This window comes from Equus asinus, chromosome 9 (genome assembly GCF_041296235.1).
Source record: "Equus asinus isolate D_3611 breed Donkey chromosome 9, EquAss-T2T_v2, whole genome shotgun sequence".
Lineage (NCBI taxonomy): Eukaryota > Metazoa > Chordata > Mammalia > Perissodactyla > Equidae > Equus > Equus asinus.
The window spans coordinates 46943287-46960824 of NC_091798.1; the positions used below are offsets into that span (position 1 = coordinate 46943287).

The following is a 17538-nucleotide window of genomic DNA, read 5'->3' on the forward strand; positions in this document are numbered from 1 at the left end:
AAGCGGTCACTCTTGAGTCCAGGCAACCCTAAGCCCCGCTGCCTGAAGGGGCTGGGTGGAGGAAGGGCTGCGCTGGGCGTCGCTTATGTGAACGCAGTCCAGACCCGGCTTCGCAAAGCAGCAGTAACGTGGAGCTGGCCGCAGGCACAGGCCGCGAAGCTTTGATTGCTCTGCTCTGATCTCTGGACGTCTGTCTTGGACATCGGAAGTACTTCTCGGTGGGCCTCTTCCACAAGAGATTGGTTTTATTAGAAAAAACTTAGGAAAGAGTGCACGAACTTCCTTATTTGCCGAATGGCGGCTTCGATTTCAGCAAGTTCTACAAGACACCGGCGTCAGAGTTGCAGAGCAGGAGCTCGGCCGCGGACTTGGCCACGCCCTGAGCTTCCGGATTTGGGCAAAAACAGAACTTTCTTCCCAGAACGCCGTCCCCCACGGTTCTAACCCAACACGCTATTTTTGCTCAGGCCTTTAGAGCGCGTTTCCGGCCCCTTCGACGGAAGCTGGAGCGGCCGAAACCGCAACTCCGCGGCAGATCCCGTGACGGGCTTAGGCGAGGTCTCGCGATATGTCTTTAAATCTCACGAAGAAGGGTTGGAAGAGGCCTAACTGCACCGCCCCGCTTCTTACGTCACCGCGGAGTCACGCCCTAGGGCGCTAGTTTGCGTGCTCGCGCGTGCTGCGCATGCGCACTCGTCCTCCCGCCTCCCCCGCGCGGGCGTCTCTCTGGCCAGTCGCGCGTGGGCTGAGGCCCTGGGCGGGCGTTGTGAAGGCTTGTTAGCTCAAGCGCGGACCCTGCGGCCGTTTGGAGTTCCGTTCCTCCGGGGTCGGGGGCGGTGCAGACCCCCGCGTTAGGGTGAATGGGCCGTCGCGTGTGCTGCTAAAGGCAGGCTGGGGAGCCCGGAGACCGGGGCCGCGGCCATGAACTCGCCCGTGGACCCCGGCACTAGGCAGGCGCTTAAGAAGAAGCCGCCCGAACGGACCCCCGAGGTAAGGCCAGCCGACCCCGGCGCTCGTCCTGGTGTCCAACGGACAGCACCCCCCTGTTGGTCCGAAACCTGCGGCAACTGTCCCCTTGCTAGGGGCTCGCACCTGCTGCCAGGGTATCTGTTCTCTGCGTCCCCTAGTCCTGACCCGGGCCCTGCTCTCCAGCGGGGTGACGACCGCCTTTCCTCCTCGTGATGCCCCCTTTCTCGCACACCCGTCCTTGTCGATGACTTCTTAGTGTTTTTGATAAGAAGGCACTATTACTAAATCGTATTTTCTCAGAGTAAAATGTGAGTCTCGGAGTGAGATTGTCCATAGGTAGATAGACTATGAAAAACTAGGTAGAAATTTAAGTGAACTGTAATAGCCATGTTATTAAGAAATTACTTCTGTATAAAGGTCCCTGAAATACTGTACTATTGCTTAAAAGATAAAATTTTGAAAGTTAGTTTAAAACTTTGCATCCAGTCAGATGAATTCTGGTGGAGGATGATGCATATTTAAAGATCACTTCTGGAGGTACTTTTTCAGACTGTCAGGGAAATTTTACGGTATTTTGTGCTTGGATCCAAAACTTGCTATATTGGGTTAGCAGTAATAGCATCAGCTTAAGTGGTTTCATTTGACCGGGAGGCTGTTTTCAGGTACATAACTAAAACCTGTTAACTTTGCATATCCCTATAGAGTGCTCAGATTTGGGGGAAGATTTTCCCTGATTTGGAGAAGTTTCTATAATAAGTGGTATGTTTTCTAAACCAAAAAGCAAAAACTAACAACAGTATGAATGACTTGTTGGATTGTCTTCTGTATAGTTGCAGTGAATGAAATGAAATGCTCTGGTTAATTTTTCCTAAGTCACTCGAGTTTTTTCCAGATTTATAGTGTTATGCACAGTAGGTCTCAGTAACTTTTGGCTGACTTTTTGTGACATGACATTATTTAAGCCATAATTGTAGCCATGATGGGTCAGACTTTGTTAATGTAGATCCTGATCTTTGCATAGAAACACGGTAAATTCTGCCACTTTCCAAAGTCCTCTTTTTGAGACCTGCGTTTATAATCCCATGTGTCTTAATTTCCCTGTGATGATTCTTGAAGTCATTATGAGTTAATTGAAAGCGTTCACCTTGAACAGGTGAATCTGCCATGGTTTTTATATCATTTGAAAGTATCATACAAAGTTTACAATGTATAATGTAGGTTTTACTTTTAACTGTTAATTATGATAAATTCACATTTTAATTGGAAAATCCTGCTTCTCTTTGATAACAGTTACCTAGTTTGAAATTGTGTAGTTTTGAGCCTTAGGAAGTTTTCTAAACTGCTCTCAAAGTTATGTTGGCCAGTGTGTGCTGTGTTATATCTTGTTTTACTGAAGCAGCAGCATTGTTTAAGGAAATGCTGAACAATTGCCCACAGTGGACAGACTAGAGCCCTGACATCTAGCAGCATAACGTGTTAACTGCTTGATTCATTGGCAGTGGTTTTGAATAAGTGTCAAATTTGTTGGGGGTGCAAAGTATGACTAAAGAAGTGATAACCTGGGGGCCAGCCCGGTGGCCTAGTGGTTACGTTCAAGCACTCCACTTTGGCGGCCCGCAGTTCCCATCCCAGGTGCAGACCCACACACTGTTCATTAAGCCATGCTGTGGTGGTATCCCACATACAAAATAGAGGAAGATTGGCACGGACGTTAGCTCAGGGAGAATCCTCCTCAAGCAGCATAAAGAGGAAGATTGGCAACAGATGTTAACTCAGGGCCAATATTCCTCACCAAAAAAAAGAAAAAAGACAGGATAAAGGGATTGGAAGTAAGGGTCAGGGGCTGGGTTACCATTTAAATGAGATGCTCAGTATTGTGCTGGTTGAAAAGATAACCTTTTTAAAAAAAGGTTTTGAGGTCATGTTGATTTATAATACATAAATTTCAGGTGTACATCGTCTGTCACCTTCTGTATAGGCTACATCACGTTCACCACCAAAAGTCTAGTTGCCATCCGTCACTGTACATGTGTGCCCCTTTGCCCTTGTACTCCTTTCACCCTCCCCTCACCCCCCGTCCCCTCTGGTAATCACAGATCTGTTCTCTGTATCTATATATGTCTGTTTATCTTCCACATAAGTGAAGTTATAATTGTCTTTCTCCTTCTGACTTACTCTGCTTAACATAATGCCCTCGAGTTGCATCCATGTTGTTGCAAATGGCAAGATTTCATCTTTTTATGGCTGAGTAGTATTCCATTGTGTGTGTGTGTGTGTGTGTATGTATGTACATACCACATCATCTTTATCCGTTCATCTGTCAATGGGCAGTAGGTTGTTTCCAAGGCTTGGCTATTGGGATTAATGCTGCAGTGAATATAGAGGTGCACATATCTTTTCAACTTAGCATTTTCGTGTTCTTTGGATACCAGGAGTGGAATAGCTGTATCATAGTAGTTCTATTTTTAATTTTTTGAAGAATCTCTGTACTATTTTCCATAGTGGCTGCGCTAATTTATATTCTCACCAGCAGTGTGTGAGGGTTTTCTTTTTTCTGAGAAATTAAATCCTCTGCATCCTCTCCAATGCCTGTTATTTCTTTGTCTTAATAATAGTAACCATTCTGATGGGCATGAGGTGATATCTCATTGTGGTTTTGATTTGCATTTCCTTAATAATTAGTGACGTTGAACATCTTTTCATGTGCCTGTTGGCCATCTGTATATCTTCTTTGGAAAACTGTTCATATCCTCTGCCCATTTTTTAATCGAGTTTTTTTGTTGTTGTATGAGTTCTTTCTATATTTTGGGTATTAACCCCTTACGGGATATGTAATCATATGTCTGGTGCATTCAAGGAATGGTAAGCAAGAAACTAAGTGACTGGAGAAGAGTGAACAAGGACAAGAGTAGTAAGAGATGAAGTCAGAGAGGTGAATAATGGTGGTGAGGGTGGAGCATATCATGTAGGACTTTTCTAAATCATTGTAAATTCTTTGACTTTTATTTTGAGTGAAAGAGGAGGCCACCAAAAGGTTTTGAAGCAGAGGAGTGATGTTATTTTACTTGACTTTTTAAAGAAGCTGCTGGCTGCCTGCTAGGTTGCGAATAGACTGGGAGCAAGGGTAGAAAGAAGCAGGCACATCAGAGGTTATCACATTAAAGCTGAGAAGAGATGACTGTAACTCTAACTAAAGTGATAGTAAGGCAGTTGGTGAGAAGTAGTTAATTATGAAAATATTTTGAAGATTTAGGCCAACACGATTTGCTAATGGATTAGATATGTGCTTTTAGGGAAAGAGAAGAATCAAGCATGATTTCAAGATTTTTGACCTGAATAACTGAAATTACCATCAAAGAGAGTTTAAACTACCATCAAAGAGATGGAGAAAGCTGCAGGAGGAGTAGGTTTGGGGAGGAGGGAAGGGAGATCAGAAATTCAGTTTTGAACATGTCAGGTTTGAAATGTCTATTAGAAACGTTGACTGAGGAGTTCTATATACAACTTTATATTTCTAGGGAGAAGGCTGGGCTGGAGATAGAAATTTTATAGTCATTAGCTTATAGATATTATTTAAAGTCATGAGACTAGACGCAATTATGAAGGTAGTGAGTGTACACAGAAAATAGAAGAGGACCAAAGACAGTGCCCTGGGGCACTTGATCACTACGGGGTCAGGAGAGGAGCAGAAGCCGGCAAGGGAGAATGAGTAGGAGCAAACAGTGTAGTAGAAGAAAAACCGAGAGAGAGAGGTGGTGTCCTGGAAGCCAAGCAAATAAAGTGTATAATAGAAGGGGATAAAATTCATTCATTCAGCTTATTTTTCTTTGAATACCTGCTGGGTGCAAAGCATTGTGAGAAACTATACAAATAGATAAAAATCAGTGTCTTATAGTCTTGTAATAAGATGTTTGCATCATGTAATTAATGAGTAAAGAACTCGTCTGTTTGTTTCTGGGACAAAATTAGTGGTTCCTTTATTTTGAACTATCCGTTGTCCTTACGTGAAACTATCAACTCAAACATAATTCTAGTGAGCCAGACACTGAGCATGGAAATGTGATATAAAGTATGCCATTTAGAACTGTGCTCTAACACAATTTTTTACTTTTCTGACCTTTTCTCCTACTTTGTAAATCCAGCTTTCACAGCACATTGTCTTTTCTGAGCTAGTTCTCTGATTTTCTTTTCCACTTTGCAAAGATTTTTTTAATGGAAATTTTTAGACTTAAATACTCTGGGAAGCTAAGTGCTCTAAGACAACAAAAGCTGTTGAGATACTCATTTTGAGTCCTTACACCAAAATTAAAGACGCCACAGTCAAAATTGAGACCTTGAATTTTTGGCTGTTTCTCAATTCAGTCCATATTGGACACCGTTCTTCCTCTTTAACCTTTCTTTTTTACCTCAGAGTGAGCTCCTTCTCTCTCTCTCATGATTTATTTCCCTAAGTGCTTAATACCGTGCTTGACATATATTAAATGGTCAATAAATATGTTAAACAAAACAAAATTTTGAAATTTTGTAAAGTCCTCATGTCAAAATGATTGTACTGGGGCTGGCCAGGTTGCATAATGGTTAAGTTCACATGTTCCGCTTCAGTGGCCTGGGGTTTGCTGGTTCGGATCCCGGATGTGGACCTCTGCACTGCTTGTCAAACCATGCTTTGGTAGGCGTCCCACATATAAAGTAGCGGAAGATGGGCACGTATGTTAGCTTAGGGCCAGGCTTCCTCGGCAAAAAGAGTAGGATTGGCAGCAGATGTTAGCTCAGGGCTAATCTTCCTCCAAAAAAAAGGAAAGATAATACTTTGTATTCATTAGAACTGCTGATATTGTACATACCGGGTAGTCTCATTCAGCAACTTGGCTTCAGCTGATTTTTATAGGCTGACACCTGGTATTATATAGTCCATCTTACCCTCTTTCATGTGCTTTTCAGATCTATATATCTAACCCCTAAATTGTCCTTCAATCGCTAGTCCTAAGTTGAAGCCATCATCATTCCTCCTCCTCAATGTTCTGTTGGTGACTGACTGCCCCAGTTGCTCAATCTAGAAATTTGTTTTTACTCTTGATTCCCCCTGCTGTCTTCCTCTTTATATCCAACTGGCTGGTAAACCTTGTTGATTTTATGTCCTGAATCTCTCTGCCTCTTCCTCCCCTGCTCTACTACCCTAGTTCAGGCTCTTTTATCCTTGAATTTTTTGCTTGAGTCATTTGTTGTCCTGTTACTGCTAGAGTGATCTTTTAAATACTCGGATCTGATCATGTTCTACTCTTGCTCATAATTTAATTATTTCACACTGCCCAGAGAGTTTAGCAATATAAGTTATCATCCAAATTATTTTTGAGAATTAAAAGAGGTGCTGTTAATATTTATGTCAGAATAATGGGTTAAAGAGAGACTGTCTCAGGTAAACTGAGATGTGTGGTGACCTCACCCAGATGATAACATTAATTTATCCCTTCATTTAGCAAATGATATGTCACACGTAATACTAAAAGCCAAGGTTGTAGAGAGAAATTGAGCATAGTCCCTATTCTTCAATGACTTAGGAGACAGACCTGAAAGCTTTAGTGAAATGTTGAGGTTATTAGGGATAAAGGTATGGGTAGGGCACTTTGGGACTCCAAGTCGGGGAAGGAAAGATTTCTTGGAGGAGCATTAAATTGGATCTTAAACATTATGAATAACTGGATGATATCCAGAAAAGAGGTCATTTCAGGCAGAGAGCAACAGGAACAAAGGCACTAATGGTGGCAGACGAGGTACATTCGTAGAACAAGAAGCCAATATGTAAGTCTAGAGCTGGCATTCCCAGTGGAGGTGATATCATCCTCAAAGGGACAGAAATTGGTTTTTAGGGGGGAGTGAAAAAAATCTTAGATATTATTGTGGTTTGTGGTCCTCTAAAACTTACCCCTTACCGGACAAAATCTTATTCCTTAGTACTTAATTCGAGATGCAATGGCAACTAGGAAAAATTGTCTAAAAATGCTCTTTGGGAGGGATGTGATAATGAAAAAAGGTTGCAAAACACTGGGCTAGTATATGAGGTATTGCAAGGGGTGGTACGTGGTGTTGGATGTTAAATGTTGAAGCTGGATGTACTAGCAGGATTGGATCATTTCAGGGATTTGGACTCAATCTTATAAGTAAAGGAGAACCATTAGAAGGTTCAGAGCCTGGAAATAAGATCAGTTTTACAAAGATTGCTCTAAGCATTGTTGAAGATGTATGGGGACAGGGCTGGACCACACTAGAGGCAGGGAGGCTTATAGGTTGGGATGAACATATAACATTTTGTCTAAATCGGGATACTTTTCTGTGTGAAAGGTAAGACTATTAATGATTATATCAAGATAACAGGGAAACCAAGAGATATGTCTGGCTATGGGAAACAAATGCAGTAGGCGGGGTGTGAGATAGTGAGGAGGTAGAACTGGCCAAGATTATCACTGACTGGAGCGAGAGTGTCTGCCTCCCACCAGACTTTTTATTTAAAGTTTGAAATTGACTATAATACACATGCAGTAAAGTCCACATACCCTAAGTATATAGGCAGCTTAATTTACAAATATATTTAGCTACTACCCAAGTGATGATATAGAATATTACTACCACTCCAGAAACTCCCCTTTTGCCCCTCCCAGTGAATACCCTTTCCCAAAGGAAACCGCTATTCTGACATTTTTCAGCATAAATTTGTTCTGCCTGCTTTTCAGCTTCATTTGAGTGGAATCACACAGTGGCAGCCAAGAGGACTGTGAAGCTACGTTAGTTCTTTCTTTGCATTTTACCTCTGGACTGCACTTTGAACCTCCTCTCTTAGGACTTTCCTCTTCATCTGCTTATCCTTTATATCCTGACTCACCCTTTTGTCTACCCTTTTGGATTGTCTGCCTCACTCTGTCCAGGCCTACTCATGGGATAACTGCAGTTTGGGCCCAGATACACCCTGTCCTTATGTTCCTCTCAAGCCTCTGCAATAGTGTCGGGTCAAGTCTGGCAAAACCTCCTGTCTTTTGCTTGTTGGGAACAGGCTTGGACTGGGTGTGGGAACAAAGCAGAAGTTTAGATAATTTCTGGATCCTGATTTGGGTAACTATGTATAAGAGTGCATTATTATTTTTTTTGCTGACGAAGATTTTCCCTGAGCTAACGTCTGTGCCAGCCTTCTGTTTTGTATATATGGGATGCTGCCACAGCGTGGCCACCGACGAGTGGTGTATGTCTGTGCCTAGGAACCGAACCCAGGCTGCCAAAGTGGAATGCCCTGAACTTAACCACTAGGCTGCAGGGTTGGCCCAAGAGTGTGTTATTAAGGAGCAGAATTAGAGTGGGGAGAAAATTCAGTTTTGGAAAAGGTTTGAGACACAGATAAAGATATTCAGTGAGCGTGTGGAGCTTCAGATCACACGAGGCTCTGGGTCTGAGTTGGTATGAGAGTCTACAGCATATGGGTCTTAGGCGAAGTTATGGGATTGGTAGGATTGCCCAGGGTGAAAAAGCAGTGTGAGAATAGGAGGACAGACCCTTTGGGTGCTCTAATATTAAAGGGATGGGGAAAGGAAAGGAAAACTGCAAAAGAGAATGAAAAGAAATTGTTGGAGACGTAGAAGGAAAACAGAAGAGTGCTATTACAGGAGGGCTTTTCAGAAAGAAGTCCCAAATAACTAATGTCAGATACTGTAGAGAGTTCAAGAAAAGTTAGGACTGATACATTCTTTGGATTTCTTCTGTTAGAATGATATCAGTGGACTGATTAATAAAGAGCCTGATTGCAGTGGACTGAAGAGAGAATAAGACTCAAGAAAGTGAAGGCGGCAAGTGTACTGTTTGTGAGTTTAGCTCTGATGGGAAGGAGAAAGATAAAGTCCTCCATGATCTTCTGCCTGTATTCTCGCCTTATCATTCCCCACCCCAAACAGATGCATTTTAACTACTTATAAGTATCCTAACACAGTACTTCTCAACCTAGGCTATATCTATTTCTCGATGTGGGGTATTTTTTTTTTTTTTTAAAGATTTTATTTTTTCCTTTTTCTCCCCAAAGCCCCCCGGTACACAGTTGTGTATTCTTCGTTGTGGGTTCTCCTAGTTGTGGCATGTGGGACGCTGCCTCAGCGTGGTCTGATGAGCAGTGCCATGTCCGCGCCCAGGATTCGAACTAACGAAACACTGGGCCGCCTGCTGCGGAGTGCGCGAACTTAACCACTCGGCCACGGGGCCAGCCCAATGTGGGGTATTTTTTTTTAATGCCCAGGTCTACCCTTCATTTCTTGAATTAGAACCTTCTGGAATGGAGTGTGAAGCATTGGTATTTATAGAGAGCTTCTTAAGTAGTTCTGATATATAGACAGAGGTGAGAAGCATTGTCATTGTGCCATATTCTCCTGTCTCCCTGCTCCACATAGGATGGCAAAGTATGGTGCAGTGTTTGTGGTCCTGGAATTTTGTGTTTAGACACGCCTACTTCAAATCTGGGCTCCAGCACTGGGAATTTGAGCCATCCTAGGCAAGTTACCTAACTTCTTTAAGATTGACTATCTTTTGGGGATTGTTGTGTGGATTGAATGAGACAGTATATGTATTTAGCAAAGTGCCTGTCATAACGAACGCTCAATAAACGGTAGCCGTACATGATAGATCGCTATTTCCTCTGACTGCTAAGTCATCCTCTGGCTTGACAAATTTAAACTCCTCACTGAAATCTCATCTCCATTCTCACCTGCAAAATTGTGTGTTCTTCCTTCCTCACTTTTCCACTCCTTCTTTTTGTTCCCAGGATACTTTGCACCTTCCTCTGCCATTACAGTAATTACTGTACTGTGTTATGATTTTCATTATTTTTGTCTCTGGCTGCTCTGTATCCTTATTTACCAGTTTCCATCATGCAAAACTTGGCATATAGTAGGTACCTAAATATTTGTAGAGTAAATGACTTTAAAAAGAAAAGGAATGTGAAAAATATTGTTCCCCTACCATTCTAATAGTGATTTCTATTGGTCTAATATTTGAAGTGCTGAGATAAAAAGACTGATGAAGTTTGGCAAAATGGCAAAATTTGCTATTAATATTCTCCTACTAAAACATGAATAAAGTACAATTACCACAAACAAACTATGTGTTTTACCTGGCAGTTCTTTAGAGACAACACAGATAGAGGAAACTTAGTATACCTTGAAACGGTAACTCCTTTTTTATATGGCTTTAAAACACATTTGCAGGAAACTTCACAGAGAAATGCAGATAGATGCCAGTTTTAACTTTTTGTATGCTTTTTTTTTTTTTTTAAAGATTTTATTTTTTCCTTTTTCTCCCCAAAGCCCCCCGGTACACAGTTGTATATTCTTCGTTGTGGGTCCTTCTGGTTGTGGTATGTGGGATGCTGCCTCAGCGTGGCTTGACCAGCAGTGCCATGTCCGCGCCCAGGATTCGAACCAACGAAACACTGGGCCGCCTGCAGCGGAGCGCGCAAACTTAACCACTCGGCCACGGGGCCAGCCCCACTTTTTGTATGCTTTTAATCAGATGACTTAAAACTTTTGCTGGGCAAAAATTTCTTACTCAACTAGGTGCTAAAATAATTGCCTATTTACAATCAGAATAAGATTTTTTTTAAAGTAGCTTATTTTTTTTTACCAAAAATTAGGGAGGTAGAACTGAAAGAAGGTAAAATTTAGTATTCTTGTAATTAATCATTAATCTGTTTCAGAATTTAGAATAATGATCTTTAAATATACTCTTGTAGAGGTTTTTTCTGAATTGGCAAAAGAGCACCATTGTACTTGGAGTCGTTTTTGAGTGAGTCACTGTGCACATCCCTGAGGGTGACAGAACAAAGATTCTCTTGTGCTTTTCTATAGCAGATGCACATTCAGAGGACTCCTTGGGAAGTAAAAGAATTTATTTATGCTTATGGGGCCCTTTGACCTTCATTTGAAAGCTCAACTGGATAGAAAGGGAATGTTAGATCTGGATGCGGCCTTTAGGCACCTTATTTTACATGTATTGGAGATTTCCAACTTGAGGAAAAAAACTGTGGGCATCCAGGAGTTTAGACACTGTAAGATTTTGTTTGTGAGAGAATTGCATAGAGAAGGAGCAGCCAGGCATGATGAGTTTGACTATATGACAAAGTCCTGTCCTTTGGAACAGATACAGTGATTGTGAACTATATAACATTATGGTTATCATTTGCCTTTACCTTGGACCAGCCTGTGTAAACTTAGGTCTGACTGTAAGTAAAAACTAAACAAGCCATTTTATTAAGAACTTGAGGTTATTGAGGCATAAGCACCTCCTATTTGATGTTCTCCACTACTAGACGTTCTCTACCACTTTGCCATAAACTGAAACTTTTGGCAGTTGGAAGGCTTCAGGGTTTAGCATATGGCAGAGACAGTGGGGCTCATGGGACAGGACAGTTAGTTCACAGCAGAAGTAGCAACACTGCCTAGCACGTGTTTGTGAGCATATATATAGCATTCCCAGAAATACTAGGTGGGGTCAAGAGCTAGTGAAATGAGTTGCATACAGAATAAAGGAGCTGCACTCCACAGAGGTAAAATGTCTTGCTCAAGGTCACATGATTCATCAGTGACTTCCTCAGTCCACTAGCACCCCTCTGCTTTCTGTTTATCAGAACAGTGAACTTTAGGCTATATTTTAAGCTTTGAACTTTTGTTTCTGTACTGACGTTTACATAGATGCTTAATATTTTCCTAAATAAGTGTCTTGTTTAATCTTGCCTGTGCTATGTGAAGTACCCTAGGGTGTCTGTGTCAGATTAATGGACATTTATAATTCTCAGATTTTATATAGAATGAAAACTGGTGAACTTGATATGTGATTTCTTATACCATTCTGTTCTGTAACTTAGACTTTTGTTTTCAGAGGATGGTAACCTAGTTTGGCTTCTTAAAAGCATTCAACTGATATGAGAAGGCTTCATCATAGTAAATTGTTTAGTAAAGAGTTTATGAGTGTCACACGTGCTGAGTGGAGTTCGGATTATTTATGAGCTCCTTAAATGATTCTGAGGCTTAAATGATTCTAAAAAGCACTGTTTTTAAATGCCAGGAATGAAAGATTAAAGTTCTTTCATTAGGGGAGGAGATAGGCAAATACACAGACAGTTAAAATACTGGCTGGTTAAGCACTTTGATAGTTGTAAATATCAGGTGCTCAGGAGTTTGTAGGACAGTTGGGAGAGAGGAGTAAAGGGTAGGCAGGTACCATTCAAGTTGTTTTAAAAAAGGGAACCCTGTCTTGAGTATAGATAAGAATATGTGAAAGTTAGATGAAGAAGGGACGATATGTGTTTCCTGAAAAGGGAACAGCATTTGCCAAGGCCACAAGATGCGTTTGGCACAAACATCCAAGTTGCCTGGGCAGCTGGAACATTGGGACAAGAATTAATAGTAGAATAGATGAGGCTGGAGGCGTGGTTAGGATTCAGATTGTGGAAGACCGTGTTCTCCTTATTGAGGAGTTTGTATTTGCTTTTTAGAAAGATAGCTCTGACAGCACTATGACAAATGGATCACAGGCCGGAGTAGAGGCAAGAAGGCTGTTTTCTGTTATCTAGTGAGAAATAGTGAATCCCTAAATTGCTCCAGTTGGGATGGTAAACAGAGATGTTTAGGAAGTAGAATTGACAGATTCCTGGCTGGAGCCATTGAAGGTAAGTACTGTCACCTAAATCAGGGAACCTGGGGAGCAAGATACAGGTAGGGGTGTATGGATAATGAGTTTAGCTTTGGATATATTGCACTCGAGATGCTAATGGGTCACCAAGGTGAAAGTGTTCAGTGTGTAGTAGGAAGTGTGGGTTGTAAGTTTACTAAAGAGCTCTGGGAAATGCAATACAAATATGGACGTCATTAGCTTGTATATGGTAATTGAAGCTATGGATGTGAAGGATATTGCTGATGGTGGAGAGTCTCCAGTAAAGAAAGGATAGATGTCACAGCTCTGGGAATATAACCTTTATAAACGTTGAAGGGAAAAAGGAAAGAAGGTGAAGCCTGTGAGGGAGACTGAGGAGCAGCTGGAGCAGAAAGGTGGTAATAGCAATAAGAATGGTTAAGACTTGTATGCTATGGTCTTTATCGGATGCCTATCACTGTTATAAAACCTTTATACACTTTTAATCCTTTCAAAAACTCTCTGAAGTTATTATCCACATTTTACATTTTGGAAAATGGAATCACAGAGAACTTAATTTGTCTAAGTTCACACTGTTGGGAAATAGTTAAGTTAGGATTCAGCCCTAGGCGTTGTGATTTCACATTCTGGGCTTGTAACCATTGCTAACTGTTTTCTCATTAGGACAAAAACCCAGAGAAAACCACCTTACAGAAGGGATGGGAGGAACAAGATATCAGAGGTGGGAGTGAATGAATGATGAATGTGTCAGCAGTCAAATACTATAGAGAATGTAAAGAAAGATATGAATTGAAAAGTGCATGTGGGATTGGGATTAGCAAATCTTGAGTGACTTCTTAATATGTAGTGGGATGAGAAAAGTAAACTTCAGACTATAGTTTGAACTTGTAAGTATTGGATGCTTGCTCTTGTGACGCATTCTCATTTCAGTTATTAATTTTTGGAATTCTAATGTTTAAGCATATCATTTGAGACTTTCATCTCTAAAAACTAAAATTTCAGAGTATAATTTTTTTTTTCTTGTGAGAAAGATTGACTGTGAAGTAACATCTGTTGCCAGTCTTCCCCTTTTTGCTTAAGGAAGGTTATTGCTGAGAACATCTGTGCCAGTCTTCCTCTATTTTGTATGTGCAACGCTGCCCCAGCATGGCTTGATGAGCGGTGTATGGGTCTGTGCCTGGGATCTGAACCCACGAACCCTGGGCTGCCCAAGTGGAACATACAGAATTAACCACTACACCACTGGCTAGCCCCCAGAGTATAATTTTTAATGTTAGTTTTTATTAAGAAAATTTAATATTCAAGTAATTTAGTCTGTCAACATATTTTAGCCTAGAAATAAAAAGTTTCAGTTTACTGTGAGACATGTACACTCAAATCTATAGCAAGACAAGACTAGATTCTAATATAGTGATGGAATGAGGTAGGCTTTTCCAGAGAACATTGCTGGGGGCAGTGTGTCATGGACAAAGATCAACATATGGTGATGATCAGGGATGCATGGGAAAAGATAATAAAAAAAAGTGCGGATCATTAAATAAGACTTGAAATTTAAGTAAAGCTAGAAATATCTGTTACCACATGGAAAAAGAAAATAGTCATGTGTTCTCCACCCCCCTTCTTTGTATTTTGAAAAATTTAAAACTAAATTTAAACTAAATTTAAAATGTTACAAGAATAGTGCCCTTAATTATATACCCTTCATTCACAGTAATATTTTGCCATATTCTCTCTAGCATATCACTTTCTCTCTATCATCTACTTTATTTTACTAAACCAATTGAAAGTAAGTTGCAGACCCGATGACACTCTCCCCTCACCGTTATCACCAAGGTGTCTCCTATAGTTTTATTTTTCAATCCAGGATCCAGTCAAGGTACATGACATCTGGTTGTCATGTCTCTTTAGTCTCCTTTGATCTACAACAGTCCTCCTGCCTTTTTCTTTCGTTCGTAAATGTGACTTTTTGAAGAGTCTGGCCATTTGTCTTCTAGAGTGTTTCGTAATTTGGATTCATCTGGTTTCTCATGATTAGATTCAGTTTAAGTCATTTTCTTGAGAAACTACATAGGTGGTATTGTGTACTTCCTGTATTGTCCCATCAGAAGATAGATTTTGTTAGTTCTTTCCATTATTGGGGATGCTAAATTTGATCACCTGTATCTCTTTGTTGTAAAGGTACAATGCTGTAAATTATAAGTGATCCTTGAGGTGATACTTGGAGAATGTATGGCTATCTCGTTTTCCAAGTGTTTCACCTAGTGGCATTTATTGATGATCCTTGCCTAAATTAACTGTTACTTTGCTGTTACACAGTGATAATTTCTAGTTGTATATTCCTTCTACATCTGTTACCTGGTGTTCTGTATAGAAGAATTTTCCCCACCTTCCCCTCTCCTCCTCCTTTTTTTCTTAAAAAAAAATTACGAATTCAAGGGTTATTTTTTAATTTTTAATATTGTAATTATTTTTTTGATTATTAGATTACCCCATATTTAGCTAGTGGGAGCCCTTTCAAAGTCAACTCCTATATCCTTTTGTCATGACCCCATTAGTCTTTAAGTAATACCTTACTTTCTGGTGCAAAAAGGTGTTTCAGACTTGTACTTTCCTTGCTTTAGTACTACTGAAGTCAGCCATTTATCCAAGGAACCCTGGTTTGTTTTAGCAGGAAGTGGTGTTTAGAGACCAAGGTCTGGACTCCACGTGTAGTAAGTGTTTTATAGGTCTTTACTGCCATTTTGCAGAATATATTTACCCCACCATGGCTAAGAAAACCAATGGAATGGAATTCTATGTTTAATCTATGGTCTTGTTAACTTGGAGATATTGTTGAAAATCTTTAAAATAGCTTAGTAGTCTACTGAATGTAATTTAATCCTTGTAATTTTATGATCCAAACATATATAAACAATATATTTGTTAACTGTTTACCACATGGTAGTCTCTGTGCTACACATTTAATAAGCATTTTTTTTAATGTTCAAAGGGAAGTAGTTTATCATTCCTATTGTGAGATAATAAACATTAAGCAAATTATCCCCGGTTACATGGTTAGTAATTGCTAAGGGAAGAATTTGAACCTAGGGCTGTCTCCAGAGTCCAAGTTTTTAACCACATTGTTAGACTGCCTTCAGCTGCAGAGTATATATGTATCTTGGGATTGAGTCTGTACTGACCTTAGGATCCATCCGGACAGGTTTTTTTGTTGTTAAAATTCCTGGGATGGACATGTTTTCCAAGTAAAAAAGATAATGAGTAAAATATCTTGGTTAATGAGTGTTTTAGATAATTGATGTTGTATTGAAAGTTGTATGTGATGAATTAAGTATATCATAGATAAGAAATTTACTAGTTTTAGACATTAAGAAACAGAAAAATGCAGAATTGCTCTGAGCATCTCAATTTGAGTTTTCCAAGTTTTGGTTGGTTTTCTAAGCATGTGTACAATGGCAGTCAGCAGAATTGAGAGATGGAGTTACTCTGAGAGCAGCACACTGCTTGGCACAACATTGAGGAAGGGGATAAAAATTCCAACCTGCTTAATTAGAAGTATATATTTAAAGGGCTCATTAATTCTTATACATGCAGAGCTGTAAATATGAATTTAATATTTCATTTAACAATGAAATTGAAAACCCATAGAATATACCTACAGTGAATGCATTAGGTATAGATTATTTGAAGGGTGTAAAAAGATAACTACTTCCTGGTAGGATGGCAGTGGTCCCACCCACCTCAACTTGCCCATCTTCACTCTCGTAACCGACTGACTGACTGAAAGGGTATGGCTGATGTATTTTAGGAAGTACTGAGTCATCACCACTAGCTCACCTTTTTTTTCTCCAGGTGAAACCCATTATTTTATTCTCTAATCCTGAGCTGGTGTTGGTTCTTCTGTTACCACTGGATAATTTTTGCAGTATTTTGTTGTAGTTAGAGAACTAGTTGCTCATACAGGTGTTACTGATGTGGAATGTCATGGCTTCCTAGTTTTTTCCATCTTCCTCATGGCTTCCCTCTGAGGCGCAGTAGAGCAACTTTCAAGTGGATGCTGTGTAAATAACACCTCCTTGAATCTAGAATTTAAATTTTTTACTACCAAGAAATATCTGTAAGACTTCCAGTCTGCCTCTGTCAGGGTTTTGTTTGTTTGTTTTGGCTTTCTACAGTAGCATTTATTGATCTTGGACATACCGAGAACCTAATAGATAGTGCAGTACCTCAAGCCTGTCTCAGAGATAATTGGTACAAAAACCACAAGAAACCCCTTTCTAAGCCCAGCATTACACAGTCAACGACTACTTGCTATCCCATGTAAACAAAATACCATAACCACCCACTTGATATGAGAGAATTAATCAGCTTGCTACTACAACCATCCTTTGTTCTGGGAGGTTCTTTTCTGTCTTTTTATGAATGCTTAGCATCCTGTGACCCTCAAACCAGGGGCACTGAAGGGCCCAGGATTTACTAGATATCTCAGTGCTTGTTTCCCTTCCTCATTAATAGGTTATCTGCCAAATAATCCAGAGTAGCATAGATCCTACCTGTAAACCAGTGGTTCTCAGACTTTAGTGTGCATCAGAACCACCTGTAGCATTTATTAAACCACAAACTGCTGGGCCCTACTCCCAAAGATTGTGATTCACTAGATCTGGGATGGAGCCTGAGAATTTGCATTTTTATGAAGTTCCCAAGTGATGCTGATGGTGCTAGTCTAAGAGTCTCAAGGTTGTTACATGCAACAAAACCCAACTCTGGCCAGTTTAAAGAAAAAGAATTTATTAAAAGGTTACTGAGTAGCTATAAAATTGTTGGGAATGCAGGAGAAGTAGACTTGGGACTGGGCAACCATGATTTATACTCTCTATCACAGATTTGATAAAAACA

At 40.4% G+C, this 17538-nt stretch overlaps 1 protein-coding gene across 8 annotated transcripts in view; it reads left to right on the forward strand.

The window, feature by feature from the left end:
* Positions 1–687: 687 nt before the first annotated feature.
* RAPGEF6 (Rap guanine nucleotide exchange factor 6) overlaps positions 688–17538 on the forward strand; it is a 204212-nt gene continuing 187361 nt past the window's right edge. For 7 of the 8 annotated variants that reach the window (XM_070517465.1, XM_014827310.3, XM_044780408.2 and 4 more), the window contains exon 1: positions 688–990. In XM_070517465.1, coding sequence (XP_070373566.1) covers positions 922–990 — 69 coding nt within the window. In that variant the 5' untranslated portion in view covers positions 688–921. The remainder of the gene's footprint in view (positions 991–17538) is intronic. The other variant, XM_014827312.3, reaches the window with a different exon arrangement.